At 36.1% G+C, this 22,499-nt stretch overlaps 1 protein-coding gene across 6 annotated transcripts in view; it reads left to right on the top strand.

Moving 5' to 3' along the window:
- Positions 1 to 22,499, top strand: part of SLF2 (SMC5-SMC6 complex localization factor 2) — a 54,431-nt gene that overhangs the window by 13,956 nt on the left and 17,976 nt on the right. For 2 of the 6 annotated variants that reach the window (XM_061403151.1, XM_061403149.1), the window contains exons 2-11: positions 2,240 to 2,283; positions 2,784 to 3,508; positions 4,628 to 4,685; positions 8,893 to 9,878; positions 10,859 to 10,929; positions 13,551 to 13,673; positions 14,625 to 14,792; positions 15,716 to 15,818; positions 19,808 to 19,883; positions 20,668 to 20,809. In XM_061403151.1, the coding sequence (XP_061259135.1) occupies positions 2,792 to 3,508; positions 4,628 to 4,685; positions 8,893 to 9,878; positions 10,859 to 10,929; positions 13,551 to 13,673; positions 14,625 to 14,792; positions 15,716 to 15,818; positions 19,808 to 19,883; positions 20,668 to 20,809 (2,444 nt within the window). In that variant the 5' untranslated portion in view covers positions 2,240 to 2,283; positions 2,784 to 2,791. Of the gene's footprint in view, positions 1 to 2,239; positions 2,284 to 2,783; positions 3,509 to 3,713; positions 3,767 to 4,627; positions 4,686 to 8,892; positions 9,879 to 10,858; positions 10,930 to 13,550; positions 13,674 to 14,624; positions 14,793 to 15,715; positions 15,819 to 19,807; positions 19,884 to 20,667; positions 20,810 to 22,499 lie in introns of those variants that run through there. The other 4 variants (XM_061403150.1, XM_061403153.1, XM_061403154.1 and 1 more) reach the window with 4 other exon arrangements.

Raw genomic sequence — 22,499 nt, forward strand, 5'->3', positions numbered from 1 at the left:
GTCGGTTCTCCTCATCCTAGTGGTTGAATGGTATAAGCATTTTCTATATTGTGGGTGAAATTATGTAAGATGTGATGACGGAAACAACTTTGATGAATTGCTTTAAAGTCTAGTACACGCGATAAATCTAAATTTAAAGAACATGCAGATTAGGAGTGTGTTGTGTTTTCTCTCCAAGAGGCCAGGTTTTCTTGTAAAGATTTTGTTGGAGCTATGTAAAAAGATGGAGAATTTCATCAAATGACATTCTCTGACAATAAAACATGTTTAAATTCTCTTCGAACTTGGGTACTGTCTTTTTTATTTTAAGTTTGAAAACTTGTAATATTAGTTTAACAGTAAATTTATCTTCTGATCTTGTGGTACAGGTCCACAATCCCTTATCTTAATTCTGAAAGCCAGAAAGTTACTAAAACCTAAAGTTTCTAGTAAGTTTGGCACCACATCTAACTTGGCAGCCAGACCTGACCAGAACTAGAGGAAGGCTATAGTTGGTCATCTCTTTAAGTGTGAGTCTAAGTTCTGCTGGAAAAACATTTACGTATTTCCTTACAGAGTGCAGTCTCAGACCCCACTGGGGGCTTTCCATAATGCATCCAAGTTACCGCCTTTCTAAAATACAATAAATTCAGAATTCTAAAACACATTGGTTCCCAAAAGTTTCAGATGAGGGTTTGTGTGCTGTTACACATGATTTTGTTTAACTAGTTATAAGTAAATAATGGACCTTTCTGTGCATTTGAATTTAGGGGATTGTTACTTCTTGAAAGTTACATTCATGGTTATTTTACAGGTTTCTTGTGTGTTATACCCAAAGCCATTTTTCTCCCAGGGGTAATGAACAAAAAGATGTAATACTTTAGGCAAGAGATACAGTGTTACTTTTAGTAATTTAAAAACATTCAGTATTACCTTGCTTTGAGTTAATTAGCTGCTTTTTAGTCCATTCTCACCTCCCTTTACTCAACCAATAGCAAGATATTATCCTTCTCCCCTTTGCAAAACCTGTAGTATTTCTTTACTCTGATGTAATTTATTTCGTGAGGGAAAAAATGCATAGATTCTCCCTTAGCGTGTCACTCATTCATTTCAGGGCTGCTTAGCTTTTCTATTAATATCTCAAACAAACATTGTAGACTCTCAGTACCCCCTTAAAGATGGGCATCGCTATTCTGATGTGGCCAGTAAAGAGTGCAAGATGTAAAAGCAGCATAAGCTTCAGGGACTTCCATTGTTCAAGTTTTCTCTGAGCAGTCCAATCTCATAGTGGATAAATGTTTAGGGGAACTTGTCTACCACTTATTTTCTTTCAGCTAAAACGAAGAAATTTTAGTAAAATTTGCCAGAAAGGTGACTTTTTTGTTCTACTTAGTAGTAACACCGCTCTGTGCAGTTGGAAACTAAATACATAAATCAGAATACAAATTCTAGTAATATGGTCCTACTTCACTGTGTTCATTGTAGAGTGCAGAAATCCTTAAAAATTAAAAAGTTTGATTTTTGTTATTCTTTACTCCTTAACGTCTTTTTCTCTGTTTTGTTCTTTTTCCTGGGCAACACATTGATTTTGTAAATATCTTAAGAATTCTTGGTAAATTAAGACTTTGAAACACTCCTCATTCCAATTTTTGCTATTAGATTAACATCCCACTGTAGTGTATAAAGAATGTAGTATAAGCTTAGATCTTTTTCTGCCTTCTGCTCAGCACACTCTTTAGCTGCCTCTCCAAACCAGCAAAATCAACCATGTTTGCCGTTCTACCATCTACTCTTCTTAAGAGTCTGCTCAAGTTTTAATGGGTTTTTATAATCTCCATTATTCATTCAGCAAACATCTCTAGAACAAATTTTGTACCTGTCACTGGAGATTTCAAGGAATAGGATCAGATCCCTTCAGGTTCTTTTATTCTCCCACATAGCAGCAAGCCTTTCAGTCCTAAAAAGCTGTCTACCGATTCCTTAGATCCACACTCCAGTCTTATCATTTTTGTACTATGAAGTATATAAACTTCAGTTTTGCTTTTATAAATTTACTCCTACAGGAACTGGTGAACTATATTAAAAAAAAAATTTTTTTATAATCAGCTTAGTAAAGCAATATTGTCAGAACATGATTAAGCCAGATAGTGAAATTCAGCCTCTAGTCTGTAAATCTACTAGTATTCTCAACTTAATCTGAATTATTGAAGTTTTAATATTTGCCAATGTGATCCCATATTAGTTATGCTTTTATTTTCAGGAAACAGTCAATTATAGATTTCTTCAAACCAGCTTCAAAACAAGGTATGTATACTATTCATGCATTTTTTGCGGGATCTTTTGGGGAGGGAGATGGAGTTGATTTTTAAATCTACTCTTAACTTACTAATTTGATGAAATATGGTGTTCAAAATTGAAAATATAAAGAAGATACAGTGTTGTTTACAAAGATAAACAAGTTCTAAAATCATGAAGAAACTTTGCTGTTATGGTTTCTTACATTTAAAATATTCAAGTCAATAATGTTCATTAAGTATACTATTTTGATTCTGGATTAAAGTAACTTCATAAATAGAGCCATGGAGAACTTACATGATGCGGAAGAGAGTTTTATGAAAGTAAGGCTTTAAAATCATGTCTTGATTCTACCCCCCATAAAATGTGTATCATTATTTAAATATAAATTTGAAAACATTTGTGATAGCTTAATATTTTAAGTGTTAATTATAATATTTATACAAGTGTAATAGTTTGTGCTATTTTTAATAACATACAATGTGCATTTGTTTTAATTGGCTATTCAGATAGACGTATGTTGGATTCTCCACAAAAATCGAACATCAAATATGGAGAAAGTGGATTGTCCATCAGTGGGACAGAGCAGTTTGAAAGGAAACTATCCTCACCAAAAAGTTCTAAACCCAAAAGAGTGCCATCAGAAAAGAGCCCTGTCTTAGAGGCATTCATAAAAGGTGTTAAAGAGCACCATAGAGACCGTGGTGTACATGAGTCACGTCAGCCTTGTGTGTCACTGGACACCAAATATTCAAAGGCAGTTACAAAATACGTTCCTCCTTCATATCTCTTGTCAAAAGAGACCAAGAAAAAACATCAGTCTCCAGAGGGAAGGAAGTCACATTTCATTCATGAAAATAGCAGGGAGAAGAATGATGGCAATCGAGGCAGGATCAGTGCAGATTCTAAGAAGCAGGCCACGGTGACAGAAGCTGACATCTTCAAGAACAGCTCCCGAAGTCTTAGCAGCAGGAGCAGCCTATCCAGGCACCACCCAGGAGAAAGCCCACTGGGAGCTAAGTTCCAGTTATCTCTAGCTTCTTACTGCAGAGAAAGAGAACTAAAGAGATTGAGAAGGGAGCAAATGGAGCAGAGAATCAACTCAGAAAATTCTTTCTCAGAAGCAAGCAATCTTTCTTTAAAATCTTCTAGTATAGAAAGGAAATGCAAACCAAGGCAGGAACTGAGTAAACAGAATGATGTCACAGCTGGAAACAGTAATCTTTCAAACCTGGTATGTGCAATAAATGCTAAATTAGCTTGCTACTGTTTTATCATATTTAGAATACTAAATATAAAAATGTTTGATAACAATACAGTGCCTTTTGTTAGGGAAATACTGATACAGAAGCTAGTTTCATTAAGTTTCCTCTAACTGTCCATCAAAACATTTCTGATGGCTGATGTAAAGCAATGTTTTCTGCCCTTAATTTTTTCAGACCAGGAACAAAGATGTTCCTTAATCAGGAAAATAAGCATTTTTTTTTCTAAGGTAAGTACAGTCATTTTTAAATTAGGCTGCCCTGAAGTTTGAGAATCACTGGTTTATGTTATGTATGTCTTAAATAATTAAGTACGGGCCCTGGAAAACCTACAAAATGATGACGTCTTAGAAAACTATTCAAATATGTCTTAAGCTCATCAGATGTCTCTTTTGAGAATAGACCAAACTTAGATTACCGTAAAAACTGTCCCTCTCCACTGGAAAGTCAAGTTGTTAAGTATACCTGTTTGAAAGAGCTTCTGTACATATTGAACAACTAAAGGAAGATGAGATAACAAAGTGCTATGTTAATATAAGATGCTGTGGTTTTAAAACCAGATGGACAAAAATAAACCAAACTATGACATTCTAAGAGTGAATAGCTGGAAATGTATTTGTAAACTCACGGGTTTACTTACAAGGACTTTGGTGCCTTTACCAGTGAGATTTGCTAATGATCAATAGATGTAGTAATGTTTGGTTCATTTTCATAAGATTTCAATGTTTGGTGGTGCATTAGTACCTAAACAGAAGTATTGAAGAGGGAATTGTACCCATTTGATTGGCAAATATTAGGCTATGTCTTTATTAAAATAAATAGTACAGTGCTCTAGTATTAATTTTGAGCTATTAATAAAAATTTCTAAATTTACATTGTGAAAATTGACATTTTTACATATAATACAGAGGTACTTCAGTTTTCAGGAAAGACTTGAGTTTAAAATACTTTGCTGTAGAAGTTTGGATTTACCTCCAAATTCGATGCTTGCTTTAGTCAGTCTAGAAGTCTTTGTTTAAATATAATGAAAGAAAGTTCACATTCCTGACTGCTCTCAACTCCTAATTAATTTTTTCTCATTTTGCTAATAGGAAAATGGACATCTCTCAAGAAAAAGATCTTGTTCTGATTCATGGGGACCTACTTCAGGTAGAATCAAAATAAATTTAAGAATTCTAAATAAATTTGCCTATTAATGGCACTGGTTTTTACTTTGTTTAAATGTACAGTTTCCTTGCTAGAGGTAAATTGGGTGTCTCAGGTTAAAGTTTGGGAAAGTTATATTCAGAAGGAACAGTTCTTGAATTCAGTATGTGTAAACAGTAGTTGTCTTGACTTTTCTCTGCCTTCTTCAACAGTTCCTTATAATGTGTTTCTCATATTGGAATTCAGTGTTCTACTTCTGAATCTTTGGCTACATTAAGAACCATAATCTTATATTCTTGAATTATGGACTGAGGTCTTGATATTGCAGATGCTTTGTTTAAGTGTGAAACTTATGGTTCAAGACAATGTTTCTTAATATTTCAAATATAAAGATCCCTTTTATTATCAAATTCAAGGATACCTATATGATATTGGTTTATACTTTCAGTATCTGTTGATAAAATACATAACAAACAGCTACTGTTAATTCAGTAATTCTTAAAGTATTCTTTTTAACTAGAAGATAAAACCCTGTGAAATTCAACCACCACAAAAGTTTATATAACATAGAAAAAGGCCACCAAAAATGCCCGCTGTTAATAATAATCTGGTATATCTCGTTTTTCCTGCTGTGACTGCAGACTTTGAAAAGTGGGCTTTACAGATTTCCACAATCAGTAAGATACATTGGACGTACTGATAATAGCCAACATTTACTGAGCACTTACTGTGTGCTTTGTGAATTATCATTTGATTCATGTCCTTGCTTTTAGAGATGAAAAAACAGGTACAAAGAGACAGTTTTGACTCCTCCTTCTGGTTTCATGTAAAACTCTGTTTTCTGTACGTTCTAGAGGTGTATTGCATTTTGACCAAGTGATCTGTGTTGTTTGTTTGTTTTAATTTTTACATTTTTGGTTTTAGTGATCACATTTTAGTGGATTTTGACATTACAGTAAAAGAACAATAAGTTCTCAGCCATGAGATTGCTCATGTACTCACTGTGTAACATATTTGTTGAAGGGAAAAACAAGATATCTTTACACTAGCTCTGCTAGTATAAGGGGCCACTGGTAATGGTGTTGGCAACAAGCTGTTCAGCATTTTTTTCTCTGATAATGACTAAGATAGCAGTTCTCTTCAGTTCATGGGTTTGCAGATTTCACTAGTGGTGACTGAAGTGGTTTCCTTTTATATAATCCCATATACTGCACTTCTTGAAAACCACTTGAAAAAGGTTCTTTCTATTTTCAGAGGCAGGTTTAAGATGATTGGTTTCACTTATATTTTTATTTCCATAATCCCCATTAATAATTATGGTATAATAATCTTAATATACATTTATACTTCAATTGAATATCAATAGACCCACTCCAGTGTTCTTGCCTGGAGAATCCCAGGCCTGCTGGGCTGCCGTCTATGGGCTCGCACAGAGTCGCACACGACTGAAGTGACTTAGCAGCAGCAGCAGACTATAAAGAGCATAAGGAGATTTTTTTTTTTCTAGACAACGTGAAGCATGTTTATCTGATAGTGAATTTGTGGTTGTTCAGCCACTAAGTCATGTCCAGTTCTTTACAACTCCATGGACTGCAGCACACCAGGCTTCCTTGTTCTTCACTATCTCCCAGAGTTTGCTTAAACTCCTGTCCGTTGAGTTAATGATGCCATGCAACCATCCCATCCTGTGTAGCCCCCTTCTCCTCCTGCTCTCAGTCTTTCCCAGCATCAGGGTCTTTTCCAATGAGTTGGTTCTTCACATCACATGTGGGTATTCCCTAAAATGTGAATAGATATTAATTAATCCAGATGTTATGCTATATTTATATTATTGTTATACTCAACAGTTGTGATGATACACATAATCCCATCCTCTATAGCCCCCTTCTCCTCCTGCTCTCAGTCTTTCCCAGCATCAGGGTCTTTTCCAATGAGTTGGTTCTTCACATATTCCCTAAAATGTGAATAGATATTAATCCAGATGTTATGCTATATTTATATTATTGTTACTACACTTAACAGTTGTGATGATACACATAATCACACATTCATTAATCACATACAAGTTCAGGGACTTCAGCAATATTAGTAGGGTAGACATTTAGCTTATTGATCTTCCAGAGTCCTGTCCTGTGGTTGAATTCTGAGAATCAACTTAATCCCTCCCTAATTTATTCTATTATATTATTTAGTAATAGCCAATCTTCTATTGAGCATTTGGATTTTTCCTTTTTTTCTTTTTACAAACTCAGTCCTTGTCTTATCTGAATATTTTCTATATTAATAGGTATTTGAAATGTTGTAAAGCATCAACCTACAGATTGTACAGGAGACACACAAAGAATCATGAAGACTTGTCTTCTCCAAGTCTTCTCTTTTCTTGGTTATTTGATTTGTCATCCTGCCCTATAAAGGATCCCTGTCATTTTAAGACATTTAACCCCAGAAAACTGAGAGCATAGGATGATTTATCAGCTAATAGAAAATATCTGTAGAAGAATGCAGACAAGAGCTCTTGGGGATTGAGTTTATTTTTGTTTTAATTTCTTAGCTGTACTGGGTCTGAGTTGTAGGATGTGGGATCTAGTTCCTTGACCAGGGATTGAACCCAGGCCACCTGCATTGGGAGCACAGTCTTAGCCATTGGACTACCAGGGAAGTTCCCCTGGGTTTGTTTGTTTGTTTGTTTTATATAAATTGTATATTTATGGCTGCACTGGGTCTTCATTGCTATGCACAGGCTTTTCTCTAGTTGGCAACGAGTGAGGGGTACTCTTCAATTGTAGTGCTTGGGCTTCTCATTGCAGTGGTTTCTTTTGTGGAACACAGGCTTTATGGCACAGGGGCAGTAGGTGTGGCAGCTGGGCTCAGTAGTTGTAGCACACAGACTTAGTTACTCCACAGCACGTGGAATCTTCCCAGAACAGGGATCAAACGCACGTCCCCTGCATTGGCAGGCAGATTATTAACCACTTGGACTGCCAAGGAAGTCCTGGAACATTTGATTATTAATTAATTTTTAATTCTTACATATTGATTTTCCAGACTGTGTATTGATAAGCTTATCCAAATAATTGCTTAACTCTTGAGTTTTTTTGTTTTTTAAATCCAACTTGAGATGTGGGGATATCTGTCCATGTGTAGAAACTTGGTTTAAGGAAATTTGATTTTGAGAGTACTAATTATATAAATAGTGAATTTTTCAGAGTGAATTAATGAAACATCACATTTTTAAACACGGAAATTTAAAAAAAAAAACTGATTAATTCATGTATATGTGGTGTTTAAAATTAAAGTGCTTCTGGATGGAGTTCCTAACATGGAGTCAAGTTGTATTAGTTTTCTAGAGCTACCATACAAAGTATCTAAAACTAGATGGCTTAAAACAACAAAAATTTATTGTCTCATGATTCTGGAAGCTAGAATTCCCCAACTAAGGTTATCAGCAGGGCCATGCTCTCAATAACTCTAGGAGAAGAATCCTTCCTTCCTTCTTCCAGCTTCTTGTGTTTATCTACAGTTCTTGGCATTCCTTGATTTGCAGGTGCATCACTCCGGTCACATGGCATCTTCTTTGTATGTGTCTTCACATTATCTTCCCTGTGCATGTCTTTCTCCATGTCCAAATTGCCCCTTTTTATAAGGACACCTGTTATATCGGATTAGGACTCACCCTAATGACCTCATTTTAATTTGATTGCCCCTATAAAAACCCTGTTTCTAATTTAGGTCATAGTCTGAGGTTCTGGGAGTTAACACTCCAGCATATTATTTTGGGAGCTACACAGCTGAGGCTTAGAGGGATAAATGGGGAAGAATAAACAATTTAATAGTAGGGGAAAATACTTACAGGAAGTTTTTTTAATTGAGAAGTTACCTTTCCTTGATACAGATACACAGCTTTTTAGTGTTTTGGCAAGTAACACCTTTAATTCTATTTATTTATTTATTTTTTAATTCTATTTAGATAATAAACTTTTAATAGCTTTTGAGTGAAAATGAGCATTTGTCATTCGCTTTGGACTAAATTTCTTTGACATGAGTATGTCAAAGAAATATTATTAACTTTTTCCTCATTCCATATGTGATAATCTCAGCCTAAGCTTTTAGAATTTAAATACTTTGTCAGGGTGTTCTAGACACTCTTTGAATAAACTTTAATAAGATAGAAAAGTATATTTTCACTAATCTGGCAAAAATTAAATTTTAGCAGGCTCTAAGCAGAATAAATTCCCTGACAAAAGAAAAAGGAACTCTGTGGACTCAGATCTGAAAAGCACAAGAGAATCTATAATGCCAAAAGCAAAAGAGTCCTTCCTTGAGAAGCGTCCCGATGGACCACATCAGAAAGAAAAATTTATAAAACATATTGCACTGAAGACACCTGGTGATGTATTGCGCTTGGAAGATATATCCAAGGACCCAAGTGAAGAAGCTGATTGCTCCTCTGCAGGCTTGACACCTACAAATTCTGGGCACCAGATCCGTGGTAGTGACCAAAACCGTGTGGCAAGTACCAAAGAGACTAAGATACCGAAACCCCACTTATCTTTACCTCAGGAAAAGTCTGCAGTTAAAAAAGCTAGCAACCTTCAGAAAAATAAAACTGCTAGCTCTGTGGCATCGCAGGAGACAAAACTTCTACCTTTGCTTTCCCATGTTCCAAGTGCTGGTTCCTCTCGGGTTCCATTAAATGCTAAAAATTGCACTCTTCCAGTTCCTAAAAAAGATAAAGAGCGTTCTTCACCTAAAGAGTGTTCTGGGCATTCTACAGAGTCCTCCAAACACAAGGAACACAAAGCAAAGACTAATAAGGCTGATTCTAACATATCTTCAGGGAAAATTTCTGAGGGATCTTTACGTTCAGAATATGGCACTCCTACAAAGTCCCCCCCAGCTGCTTTGGAAGTTGTGCCATGTATTCCAAGCCCATCAGCACCTTCAGATAAAGCCCCTTCAGATAAAGAGAGTTCAGGAAATTCTAATGCAGGTAGCAGTGCACTGAAAAGGAAACTAAGGGGTGATTTTGATAGTGATGAAGAAAGTTTAGGTTATAACCTAGAGAGTGATGAGGAAGAGGAAACATTAAAATCACTGGAAGAAATAATGGCTTTGAACTTCAATCAGACTCCTACAGCTACAGGAAAGCCTCCGGCTCTTTCTAAAGGGCTTAGATCTCAGTCATCAGACTATACAGTAAGTAGTTCTACGACATCTATCTTTACTTGAAGAGAGAAAAATGGATTGACTAGTGAAAGAGCGATAGATCTATTAGAACTTACTTTAAGATTCAGTGTTTGGTACAACTCAGACTGAAAGCAGTATAGTTCTTTTTTGGTGAATGGGTTTCCCACATTTTTAGCTTTATAACTGTAAATCAGTGGTCTCCAAACTTCTTTGATCAGACACACTTTTATTAGTAAAACAAATTTAGAGCATGTAGCCCAATATATATGTATACTTATAGATTATATACATGTACTACTATACTACTGTGTACTTTCTAAAGATATTAAAAAAACAATATGAAAGGAAGAAGAAAAAGTATTTTTCTATAGAAGTTATATAGAAGTTAATATAGAGTAAGTTCTACTGGAGTTTCTATAGAAGTTCCATATAAATAGAAGTTCTATTATTTTCTTCCTGCACCCCAATGGATCACCTTGCACACCCCCTGCTTTGGAGACCACTGCTGTAAATGAAGGTAGAGTGTAGAAATGTTGTTAATTGTGGTGTGCAATTTTATTTATGAAGTGCTTCATGCTATCTTGGGAATAAGCGGAATTAAATTTTCATATGTGTGTAAAATTTGGTGGGGAAGGTGTTACTGTTTCATAGTAACACCTAAAAATTAGTAGTTTAATTCCAGTAAAATAGAATTTAAAAATAAAGACAGGGTAGCCATGGAGCCCTTGGGTGTTGGCAGTCAGTTCCTAAGACTAGCAGGGTTTTTATAAGTAGTGCCCTTTCCTAATAGATGGTAAAATCAAATTGACTGCACTACAAAATTCTCAATTTAAAGCATGATGGTGAAAATTATTTTAAAAAAATATATATCCTCCTGGCCCAGGTTATTGAAAAAGAAATTGTTTTTTAGTTTCTGAGTAACTTAAAACATCCCAATTTTTCTGCTAAGATATGTTATGAAGTATTCCTAAATTTTCTTTTTATTTTAGGAACATGCTCATAGTGGGACTTATACAAATACTTTAGAGCGTCTAGTGAAGGAGATGGAAGACACACACAGGTAGGTTAGCATCATGACTGTCTTGCTAAATTTAACGTACTGTTCGTATGACTGGCTTTTAATTTACCTTAAAAAAAAAAAATAGAGAAATTAGCAGGTATTTTGTGCTAGTGCTATTATAGTTTCACTGTCATTTGTGTTAAAAATAAGGTGTTCTTGTTTACAGGCTAAATTGGAAGATACTGGTTTTTATTGTATACTGTATCAATTAGTAGTATGAATTCCTTTCTGCTTACCGCAGCTAGTATCTGGTAGCTAAAATTCTTGATCCAAAGCATGGGTAGAAAAGATTTTTTGTTTTTTGTGTGTGTGTGTGACCAAAAATATATCACATAAAACTGACCATTTCAATTATTTTTAAATACTTCACAGGCATTACCTAGCACTCATTTGCATTGTTGTACAACCGTCACCACCATGCATCTCCAGAACTTTTCTTTTTTTCATTTTCCCTAACTGAAATTGTATACCCATTAAACAGTAACTCTATTCTCTCCTTGCCTCTAGCTCCTGGCAGCCATATCTCTTTCTTTTACTATGAAATTGACTGTTCTAGGTACCTCATGTAAATGGGATCATACAGTATTTGTCCTTTAATGACTGGCTTGTTGTATTTGGTGTAAGGTCTTCAAGGTTTATCCATGTTGTAGCATGTGTCAGAATTTCCTTCCTTTTTAAAGCTGAATAATACTCCATTGTATGTATATACTTCATTTTGTTTATCCATTTATCTGTTGATTGACACATTTGGGATGCTTCTTTTTTTTTGACTACTGTAAATTTTTCTGCTATCAGCATGGGTGTACAAATTCTCTCGTCAAGTCCCCACTTTAAGTTCTTTTGCATATGTATCTAGAAGTGGAATTTCTGGATCACTGGTAATTCTATGAATAATTTTTTGAGGAATTGGTATACTGTCATCCATAGTGGCTATACCATTGTGTATTCCTGCAAGTGCACATAGGTTTCCGTTTTCCCCACGTACTCACTAACACTTGGTTTTTCTGATTTTTTTAATGATAGCCATCCAAACAGGTATGAAGCAGCACCTTCATACTTGTTAAATGTTTGTATGCCCACCTAGTCCAAGTTTTGAAACCAGTATAACTAGACAGGGCGTTTTCACATCAAGTTACTCTTTTGAGGAAGAAGTTTAGAATTATGACTGATACCCCATCACCACCCACACATACACAGAAATCAAAAAGTTTGAAAATTATAATAATCCTAGTGAAATTTATGTAACTAGTTGCAAACTGCTTTTGCTTATTAGAGGGAAAAAATAATATTCCTTATTAATTCAAAGACTGTCCTTAAAACTAACTCAGAGAACTTCACTAAAACCTCAACTGGCCTGAAGTTGGTATATATGTGTCTCCAAGTAGCTAAGTAGAGGAATTACAGACAATTAGTAAGTAAGAAATATTCCCCTTTCTGAATTTAACAGAGAAATAAATTTGTCTCTACTGTAAAAGTCTTTCGATGAGGGAGTGGTGCACATTACACAGCATGTAGGATCTTAGTTCCCCAACCAGAGGTCGAATTGGTGCCTCCTACAGTGGAAGCATGGATTTGTAGTCACTGGACCGCCGGGGAATTCCTGTCTACTGTAAAATTCTTTTGAAGTTTCATGATTTCTGAGGTCAAATCTGAAGTTTCTTATTTAAAACTGAACATTCACAGACCAAGGGGAGAGATTCTGGTTTGATCTAATGACTCCTGTAGTGATAAAGCAGTGTGTTTACTCATGTACTGTGGGGCTGGAGCTAGGAATAAGGACCTTGGTTAAAATAACTTAATCTTGGCAAGCAATCTGTGCAAGGACTCCAGAACTAGACTCTCTAGTTGGATCCCAGCTCCTTTATATTGTGAGCTTGAGCAAGTTAGCTTTTCTATATCTGTTTCCTTGTTGTATAAAATGGATAATAATAAACTATCTCTTGGGGTTGTTGTGAGGGTTAAGAGTTAATAAAGTCCTTAGGACAGTGTCATAGTAGCTGCTTAGTAAGTGTTGAGTGTTGTGATAATGACAGTGACAATGGTAAAGACTACAGCTTCCTGAAAGCCTAGTTAACTGGAAGTCAGAGGAGCATTAAAGATTAGAAGGGGTAATCAAGTCAGTAGTTTTCATTCTTTGTGATTTTTTTTCTTCCCCCTTCTCTAAATGGGTTTGGACATCATTCTTGAAATTCTGTGTGGGTGTGCCATTTCCTCCTTCAATGCATGAAAGTGAAAATTGAAAGTGAAGTCACCCAGTCGTGTCCGACCCTCAGCGACGTGTGCTTAGTTGTGTCCAACTCTTTTTGACCCCATGCACTGTAGCCCATCAGGCTCCTTGTCCATGGAATTTCCCAGGCGAGAATACTGGACTCCCCAGGTTGCCATTTCCTTCTACAGGGAATCTTCCTGACCCAGGATTGAACTCTCATCTGTTGTGTCTCCTGCATTGGCAAGCGGATTCTTTACCCGCTGAGCCATCCAGGAAGCCCTCTTGAAGTCCTAGCTATAAAGAAATAGTCAAGTCTTTTAATGAGTTTTTGTAGGTACTGCTTTTAGACATAAACTAAAGATTTTTTATTTTTAGGTTAAGCCGTTTATTATAACATTCTTTTGATTCTCAGGCTAGATGAACTGCAAAAGCAACTACAGGAAGACATCAGGCAGGGCCGAGGGATTAAATCCCCAATCAGAATTGGTGATCACGACAGTACTGATGATGAAGATGGCCTCTTAGAAGAGCACAAGTATGTGGGGAATTAGTAAATAGCTGTAAATGGTGGTACATCATAACTAGACTTGTCATGGTGATCATTTTGAAATGTATAGAAGTACAAAGTCACTATGTTGTGTTAACAGGAACTAACAGTGTTGTAGGTCAGTTTTACTTCAAAACAAACCACAGAAAAAGATCAGATTTGTGGTTACCAGAGGCAGAGGGTTCAGAGGAAGGATGGATTGGATGAAGGTGATCACAAGGTACAAACTTCCAATTATAAGATAAATAAGTACTAGGGTTGTAATGTACAACGTGAGAAATAAAGTTAACACTGTTGTATGTTGTAGTGAAAGTTGAAAGAAGAGTAAATCCTAAGAGTTCTTATCACAAGAAAAAAATTTTTTTCCTATTTCTTTAATTTTATACCAGTATAAGATGATGGATGTTCACTAAACTTGTGATCATCATTTCCAGATATATGTAAGTCACATCTTTATGCTGTATATTTTAAACTTACACCATGCTGTATGTCTATTATACCTCAATAAAACTAGATAAATAAATCATTCGGAGGAAAAAAAGCACTCTGTTTTTCATAAATACACTCTATTAAAAATACATTTAAAAATTCTGTTTTTCATAAAATAAATGGAACATTGGTGGTGGTTTACTTTATGAATAATATATGGTGGGTTCTTAATCCATCTGGGGTGGACTTGAAAGGCAAATGTTAAGGCCAAGTTACATTTCTTTGTCTTTCCTAGTTTTTCTTTTTGCACAGACACGTTTAGTGGCTTTGCAGTATTAACTACTAGCAAAAAGTGGGAGGAGCAGAACATGTGTTCTCATGTTCGCCTTCTAATCTAGGGTTAATAGTGGTCCTAAGATAAGGGTTTTTTGCACTCAGTCTTTAAATACAAAACTATATGCAGTATAACTGTTCAGTATTCAATAACTTCTTTTTTTTCTTTTTTCCCAGAGAATTTCTAAAGAAATTTTCAATTACAATTGATGCTATTCCTGATCATCACCCAGGCGAAGAAATATTTAATTTCCTTAATTCTGGAAAAATTTTCAGTCAGTATACTTTGGATTTAAGAGACTCTGGTTTTATCGGACAAAGTGCTGTAGAAAAGCTTATTCTTAAGTAAGTAGGAAAATAGACATTTTACTTTTTCCTGTATAAGAATTAAAAGATTACTGACTTGATGCAATTCTTCTGAAAGGTTAATTTCTATTATGACTTGTCCTGTTTCTTAGTCCTCTTATTACTATTGCTCTTTGTGTTTATTATTATAGGAAGCAGTGTAAGATAGTTGTTTGGCATATCTCATGCCTCTACTAGTTAGGATTAAGATCAATATCTAATAACAATGACTGTCAAAATAACAAGAGCTTACTCAAGAAATATAGTCTTTCTTCTTCACCATCTTTAGCACTTGGTTGCTTCAGGTGCTACTGGAGCTCCAGCCTTTACATTTAAATTCCCAGAAGCCCCACATAACACTTCAACTTAGGGATAGTTGGGTAGAACTTAGTCAGCATGGCCACACCCAGCTTTGCAAGGAAGCCTGGGAGTGATTTTTATTTCAGGCAGCCAGTGTGCCCAGCTAAAAACCCCAGAGTTCATTTACCAAGAGGAAAGACATGAATAGATGGCAGAATAGGCAACTAACAGTCTCTACCACAATACCCAGACTAGTCTAATTTCTCTCAGTGTGTGATAGTTCAGACCCAGAGAGAGAGAGCACTAATTCTGGTGCTGAGCTTTTTAGAAGTACAAACCCAGGCTGGCAAAAGTGGACAGTGTTCTGAGACTTGATAGGCTCTTTAACACTGCCAGCTAATGTAGATTCATCCACCAGATAAATCTGGAGCCAGGCCACCAGGTTGGTTCAGCTTGAGGCCATTGATTGAATTTTTTTAATGAGTAACCTATCCACATTAGGGCAGAGTCCACCTCCACGGACTGCAATGGTTTGCTTGTTCATTTCCCTGATTATGTCAAATGTGGTACACGTTTCTTGCCATGAATGTAGCAGTCATATTGATTTCACTGTGTTTTTTCAGATCAGGAAAAACAGATCAAATTTTTTTGACAACACAAGGCTTCCTTACCTCGGCTTATCACTATGTCCAGTGTCCTGTACCTGTGTTGAAGTGGTTATTTCGGGTAAGAGAAATGTTTTTGAGATACTGTCTCTCTCTATACTTTTCAGTCAAAAGTAAACTTTTAAAATGTAATCTTATTTGCATATTGCTAAAGAAAAAAAATCTAGCATATCAAACCCATGATTTTAGTGGGTTAAAAACTGGCATAAAGAGGTTACCAGCACTTCCCGGGTGGTACAGTCGATAAGAATCCACCTGCCAATGCAGGGAACACGGGTTCTGATCCCTGGTCTGGGAAGATTGCACATGCTGCAGAGCAGCTAAACCCATGTGCCACAACTGCTGAAGCCCATATGCCCTAGAGCCTGCACGCCTCAGCTACTGAGCCCAGGTGTGGTGCAAATACTGAAGCCCAAGTTCCTAGAGCCTGTGCTCTGCAACAAGAGAAGCCAACGAAATCCAAGCACCACAACAAAGAGTAGCCGTTGCTTGCCACAACTAGAGAAAGTCTGCATGCAGCAACGAAGACCCAGTGCAGCCAATAAATACAAATTTAAGGAAAATGTTTGCCAGAGAAATGCCAATGTAGACAGTGTGCAGGATAGGCAGTATGCTAGTTGTGCCTAAGACATTTCATCACACTGGTAAATCACTATTGTAGTTTGCTTTAGAAAAGGTCTTCTAATGCTTATGTACCTGAAGTTTTTCTCCTACCTATTCCCCCTATTTTTGTGCCAGCAGCTCCATACATTGTTAGGATTTGAATTGTATGTTAATATTCCCCCATTCATATTTGGGGAGGTGCAAATCCACCCGAGTATTCTCATCCCTGTTCATATTGAACTTTTAAATTTATTTTATTTTTGGCTGCACTAGTTCTTTGTTGCTGTGCAGGCTTTCTCTAGTTGTGGTGAATGGGGGCTACTCTTCGTTGGAGTACGAGGGCTTCTCATTGCTGTGGCTTCTCTTTTTGAGGGGCACAGGCTCTAGGGTGCACAGGCTTCAGTATTTGTGAGTCCCAGGGTCTGGAACACAGGCTCAGTAGTTGTGGTGCACAGGCTTAGTTGCTCCATGGTGTGTGGAATCTTGCTGGACTAGGGATCGGACCCTTGTCTCCTGCATTGGTAGGCAGATTCTTATCCACTACTTCCCTGGTAGCTCAGACGGTAAAGCATCTGCCTACTATACGGGAGACCCGGGTTCGATCCCTGGGTCAGGAACATCCCCTGGAGAAGGAAATGGCAACCCACTCTAGTACTCTTGCCGGGAGAATCCCATGGATGAAGGAGCCTGGTGGGCTACAGTCCATGGGGTTGCAAAGAATGGGACATGACTGAGCAACTTCACTCATACCACCAGGGAAGTTCCATATTTAACTTTTAAATCCACTTAAATAATTACCTTAATTTTGTGGTATCTACATGGTAATTTTATAAGTATCAGTGGTATCAGAGAACTACTAAATGTATGAAGCGAGAAGTAGGGGAAACATGCAGTTTCTATTTTGGACTTCTAAGATTGCATTTCAAAAAATCTCATATTTGGCAAGAACTAGATACTCCAGTATAGTTTCTCATTCATTTTTCATATAGCTGGCATATTTGAGTGCCAACTGTGCCAGGTACTGGAGAGAACAGTAATAAAAAAACTTTCTGATTTCTTGAAACCCATGTTCTAGTATAGAGGAGACAGACCATAAATGTGTGTGTGTACATTTATATTAATAGATATGTCAAATGATAAATGAGAGGAGAGAAGAGCATTCTAGGCAGAGAGAATAACAGGTGGGACAGACTATGGAGCAGGAACATTTGCTTCCTGTGCTTAGTTGCTCACTTCTTGGATTCCAGTAATTTTTTTTTCTTAACAATCCTAATTAAATCAAAATTTGCCTCCAAATAATTTTTATCTAGTAATACTAATTATCTTTTCTATAGCTCCCCACAATATACCTCATCTAACAGTCCTTCAGTTATTTAAACAACTGTCATGACTCATCACTTCCCACACTAAATATTCTCAAGTCCCTTTACCGGTCACCCTCCTGAATGACCTTTAGCTTGTTACTTTCACTCCTAAATTGTTAATTTGTTCTCCCCAATGAATGAACAAGGGCTCCATATAAGATCTTTATTGTCAGCAGTTTCCAGCAAGACTCTACCCATCAACCCCTGCCCCCAGATATTTATGACAATTCAGAACCTCATTTGTTGTCATGCCAGGACTCCATTATTCTCTGTGTAATATATTTTTTCTTAAACTTACAAGTAAGACTTTGCATTCATCTGTGTTTTCATCATGTTGATGTGGGTCCATCATTATAGCCTTTAAAACCCTAATAATGACATACAAACATACCTTCATGTAAGCAGTTTTTTATACTCTTCATATTTATTCTTTGAAAAGCAAACTAATAACCATTTGTTAAGTGCTTTTTTCCATGTAAGACACTTTGTCTCATTTCTTTTTAATTCCAAGTCCGTTTTTCATGATGGAGAGACTTACCAACTTATATATATGTATTTTTTTCCCCCCAGAAAATGAGTCAGAATTCACTTTAATCCTATAATCCTAGTAGTTTGAAATTGAATTGTTAATTGAAATGTTTGCCTCTTCATGATTTTATCATGTGTCTAAATGTAGTTGTCCAGAAAATGTGAACAGAATATGAGCTGTTTTATAACTTTTTTTTCTTCAGATAACTATAAATTATTGATTTATTTTCATCTTGATATAGACATGTTATCATTCTTCTTAATCACTTTATAAGTATTCCTTTGTAGTGCTATATCATGATTGATTGATTTAACCCAATCTTAATTGACAGACATTAGATTGTTTTATGTATATATATCTCTACTTATTTATCTCCAAGTTCTGTATTGCCGCCAGGCTTTCCTGGTGGCTCATGTGGGAGACCTGGGTTAAGAAGATCCTCTGGAGAAGGGAATGGCTACCCACTCCTGTATTCTGGCCTGGAGAATTCCAAGGGGTTGCAGAGTCAGACACAACTGAGAGCTTTCACTTTCACTGTATTGCCCACCTTTAAGTTCATCACCCCCTACAAAAAGGTTGTTTATCTAGAACTTGTCCTGTAGCCAGGCCTTTGAATGATTCTGCCCCTGCTGGCAGAGTGTAATGATGACTCAAACATCATAGCAGAGACTTTTTTTTTTCACATAGGTTGATTTTGAAATGACATATGTTATATGCCTGACTGAAACCAGAGTTTAGGCTATTCATCCTTACATAGATTTAAATTTATTCATTATTATAATCTATGGTTCCAAAACAAAAGAAATAGAAGCACGATATGTTTTCCTCTACAAAACCATTTTAAAATAACTTGATATGTTGTGATTTTTTTAATGTCTGTTAAACTTGAGATTTTATTCCCAAAAGTTGTCTTGTAGAAATTACACTAATGATATGCTTCCGTATGTTAATTTTTGTACATAAAAAAGCCTGAGTAGATCAAAGTATAAGGACAATGACTTTGCATAAACATTGCCAAATAGACTTTACAGTTTTTACCAAATCACACTCACATTGGGCATACTACCTCTTTCCTTAGTAGTCTTGTGAACACTATTATCACAACTCCTGATTTTTACCAATCCTGAAGTCAACTAATGATATCTTTTTTTTTTTTTGCGTTTATTTGATTATTAGTGATATTGAGTAGCTTTTAAAAATTCACATTGACATATTAATTTGTATATTTGTAAAATATTTTTTACTAGTTCGTGATTTGATTTTTGCCCGTGATGTGACAAACAGCTTAGTAGCCTTCTCCTTTATGGTCTTTTGGTTTCATGGTATGATATGAACTAGAAATGTACTTTTGATCATTTTAAATATGATATTTATCTAATTATAAATGAAAGTTGTAAAAAAAGAAAAAGCGTGTTAGAATGGAAAGGGCTCTGACTTATGAATCAGCTCTGTATTTAAATTCCAACTCATATTTTATGTTGGGTGGAGTATGTTAATCTCTCTGACCCTCTTTGCTCTTTCTTCTCTCTCAATACTCTTTACTACTTTTAACAGATGATGTCAGTTCATACAGACTGTATTGTATCTATGCAGATTCTAAGTACATTAATGGAAATAACAATAAGAAATGGTGAGTATACAAATTTACTGTGATTAGTAGCATGAATTTTTGGTTGCTTTTGCATGATCTCTTTCATATTACTAAACATTAGGATATTTGGAAATATAGAATAAAAATTATTTTTTTAATATAAAGTCTTTAATAATAAAATGAAACTAATAAGAGAGTGCATTTTTCTAGTTGCATTGAGAAAAGGGATATAAGATCTTACAAGTGGCAGCCCTTACATAATTTTTACCAAGTCATGGCCTGCTGTGCTGGGTAAAGAGAAATTGTTTAATTAGCCAATTGACTTGGATGGCTTTTTGGTGAGCAACAGTATTGTACTGATTATGCCTGAAAAGATTGAAAGTATCCACCATAAGAGTATAACAGTTGCATTCTAACCTTTGGGATCCCTTTTAATGAAACAAGCATTATGATTTACCTGTAAGACTTGGGACTACATAGACAGTGTACATGATAAAATCTTTGTGTTAGCAGTATTTGGTTTTTTTTACTGTTCTTACTGTTGTTGTTTTCCAGTCTTCTCAAAATGTTCCTCCCATGTTACACCTTTTTATCATCCATCACTCACAGATATTTTGTTCATAAATGTCATTTCCTTCATATTTAATTGAAAATCTATAATTCCTATATGATTATTCTAGATGACTATATACTTAATTTATTACCAGCTACCATTTCTATGAAATCATGGTAATAATCCATGTTTCACATGCAAACTATCATCTTACAACTGAGGGTTTGTGAACCCAAGATTTGGGATAAAATATTTTCTTCTGTTAAATAGATACCTTCAGTGATTCACCAATTTGGCCCTGGATTCCATCATTGTCTGATATAGCTGCTGTGTTTTTCAATATGGGAATTGATTTTAGATCTTTATTTCCTCTGGAGAATCTTCAGCCAGACTTTAATGAAGACAATCTAGTGTAAGTGTTCTTTTCACTATTAACTCCAAAATTATCTTTTAAATGATTTATATAACAATAGTTAATATTCATTTGATAAATTCAGTATTCATTCTTGGTTTTTTAAAAATCTCTCAAAGTTGAAATGGATCTTGAATGAGAGACATTGTTAACATCTAAATCTAAATGCCATCATCATATTTAACAGGGAAAAAATGGAAACATTTTTAAATTAAAAAAAATTTTTTTTTTTTTAATGAGACTGCCCGTTGTTATTTACAACTATTTGGGGATTACTGGCCAAAACAATTAGGCCATGAGCAGCTACTGCCGCCTCAGTCACCTCAGTTCCTTCAGGCTTGGTCACCTCTGGCTCACCCCCAGTCCTCACCCCCAGCCCCACCCTAGCCGCCGTCCTGTGGGCCGGCCTGAAGGCACACCCTCGGCTGCAGGACAGGGCTGCCTACAGAGAGAAGCTCTTCACGTGGTTCCATCTACCGGATCATTTTTGTATCTGACCTCATCAAGTAAAATATACGGAGAGGCCCAGGACTTGGAGAGTCTGAAGGGAAGATATGGTGGGAGCTGAAGGAGCTGCAAGCCTAGCTGCTTGCCCATGCCAGCAAGGCTCTTCCGTGTAGTGGAGTCCATGGTCTATAAGAAGAAAAGGAACTTTATCCATCAGCTCCCCTTGGAAAAATTCTGAACTACCGAATCTTCATACAAACACTTTCTCTATTCTCCATGCACTGAAGTGCATGCCAAACACCAATTGAGAGCAGACAGCAGTACCTGACCAGTGGAAAAGAATATATAGGCCCCCACGCAAAACTCTAGATCAAGCCCTGAGGCTTCGGAGTGGGAGCACTGACTCCAAGACCCTAGACTACCAGAGAACTAACCCTAGGAGGTATCAAATAGTGAGAACTCACACAAAGGGAACCATTGGAATACAAGACCCGGCATCACCCTACCACCAATAGCACCAATAGATGTGCAGGACACCTCATCTAAACAACAAACAAAACAAATATACAAACCCAATCATCAGCAGACAGGATTACCCCCTCACTCAGCCTTGCCCATCAGAGGAGAAACAAAACAAACCAAAACTCAGCAAGATCTCACCCTCTAAGAAGCTTACACAAACCTCTGGACCAACCTTAGAGGGCAGAAACCAAAAGAAAGAAAGAATTCAGCCTTGAAGCCTGGGAAGAGGAAAGCTCAAACACAATAAGTCAAAATAATTAGATAAGAAAAAAAAGATACAAAGATTGGAAATGGTGAAAGATTCATTGTTTGCAGAAAAGGTGATTTAATGTATATATAGAAGCCTAAGAGTCTATTGAAAAGCAATGAAACTAAAAGATACACTTAATTTACAATAGTAAGAAAAATATGCTAAATACCCAGGAATAAGCTTAAATAGAAGTTGTGTATGTGTATGTAAAATTATTAAAGAAGAAAAAAGAATAGTAGGAAAATTCATCATAAATACGTTAGAGCTCCCCCTAAGGTACACTGAACTTGATGAGATCCTAAATAAAAATTAAAACTTACACAACCCTGTAAATCAACTATACTCCAGCAAAATTAAAGAAATGCCAATCAGGTTTTTGTGGGGACAAGGGGAATTGGGACTCTACAAGTGATTCTAAAGTCATATAGAAAAAATAATACCCAGGAAAGTTTTGAGAAGTTATGAGGCAGG

Source organism: Bos javanicus, chromosome 26 (genome assembly GCF_032452875.1).
Source record: "Bos javanicus breed banteng chromosome 26, ARS-OSU_banteng_1.0, whole genome shotgun sequence".
NCBI lineage: Eukaryota > Metazoa > Chordata > Mammalia > Artiodactyla > Bovidae > Bos > Bos javanicus.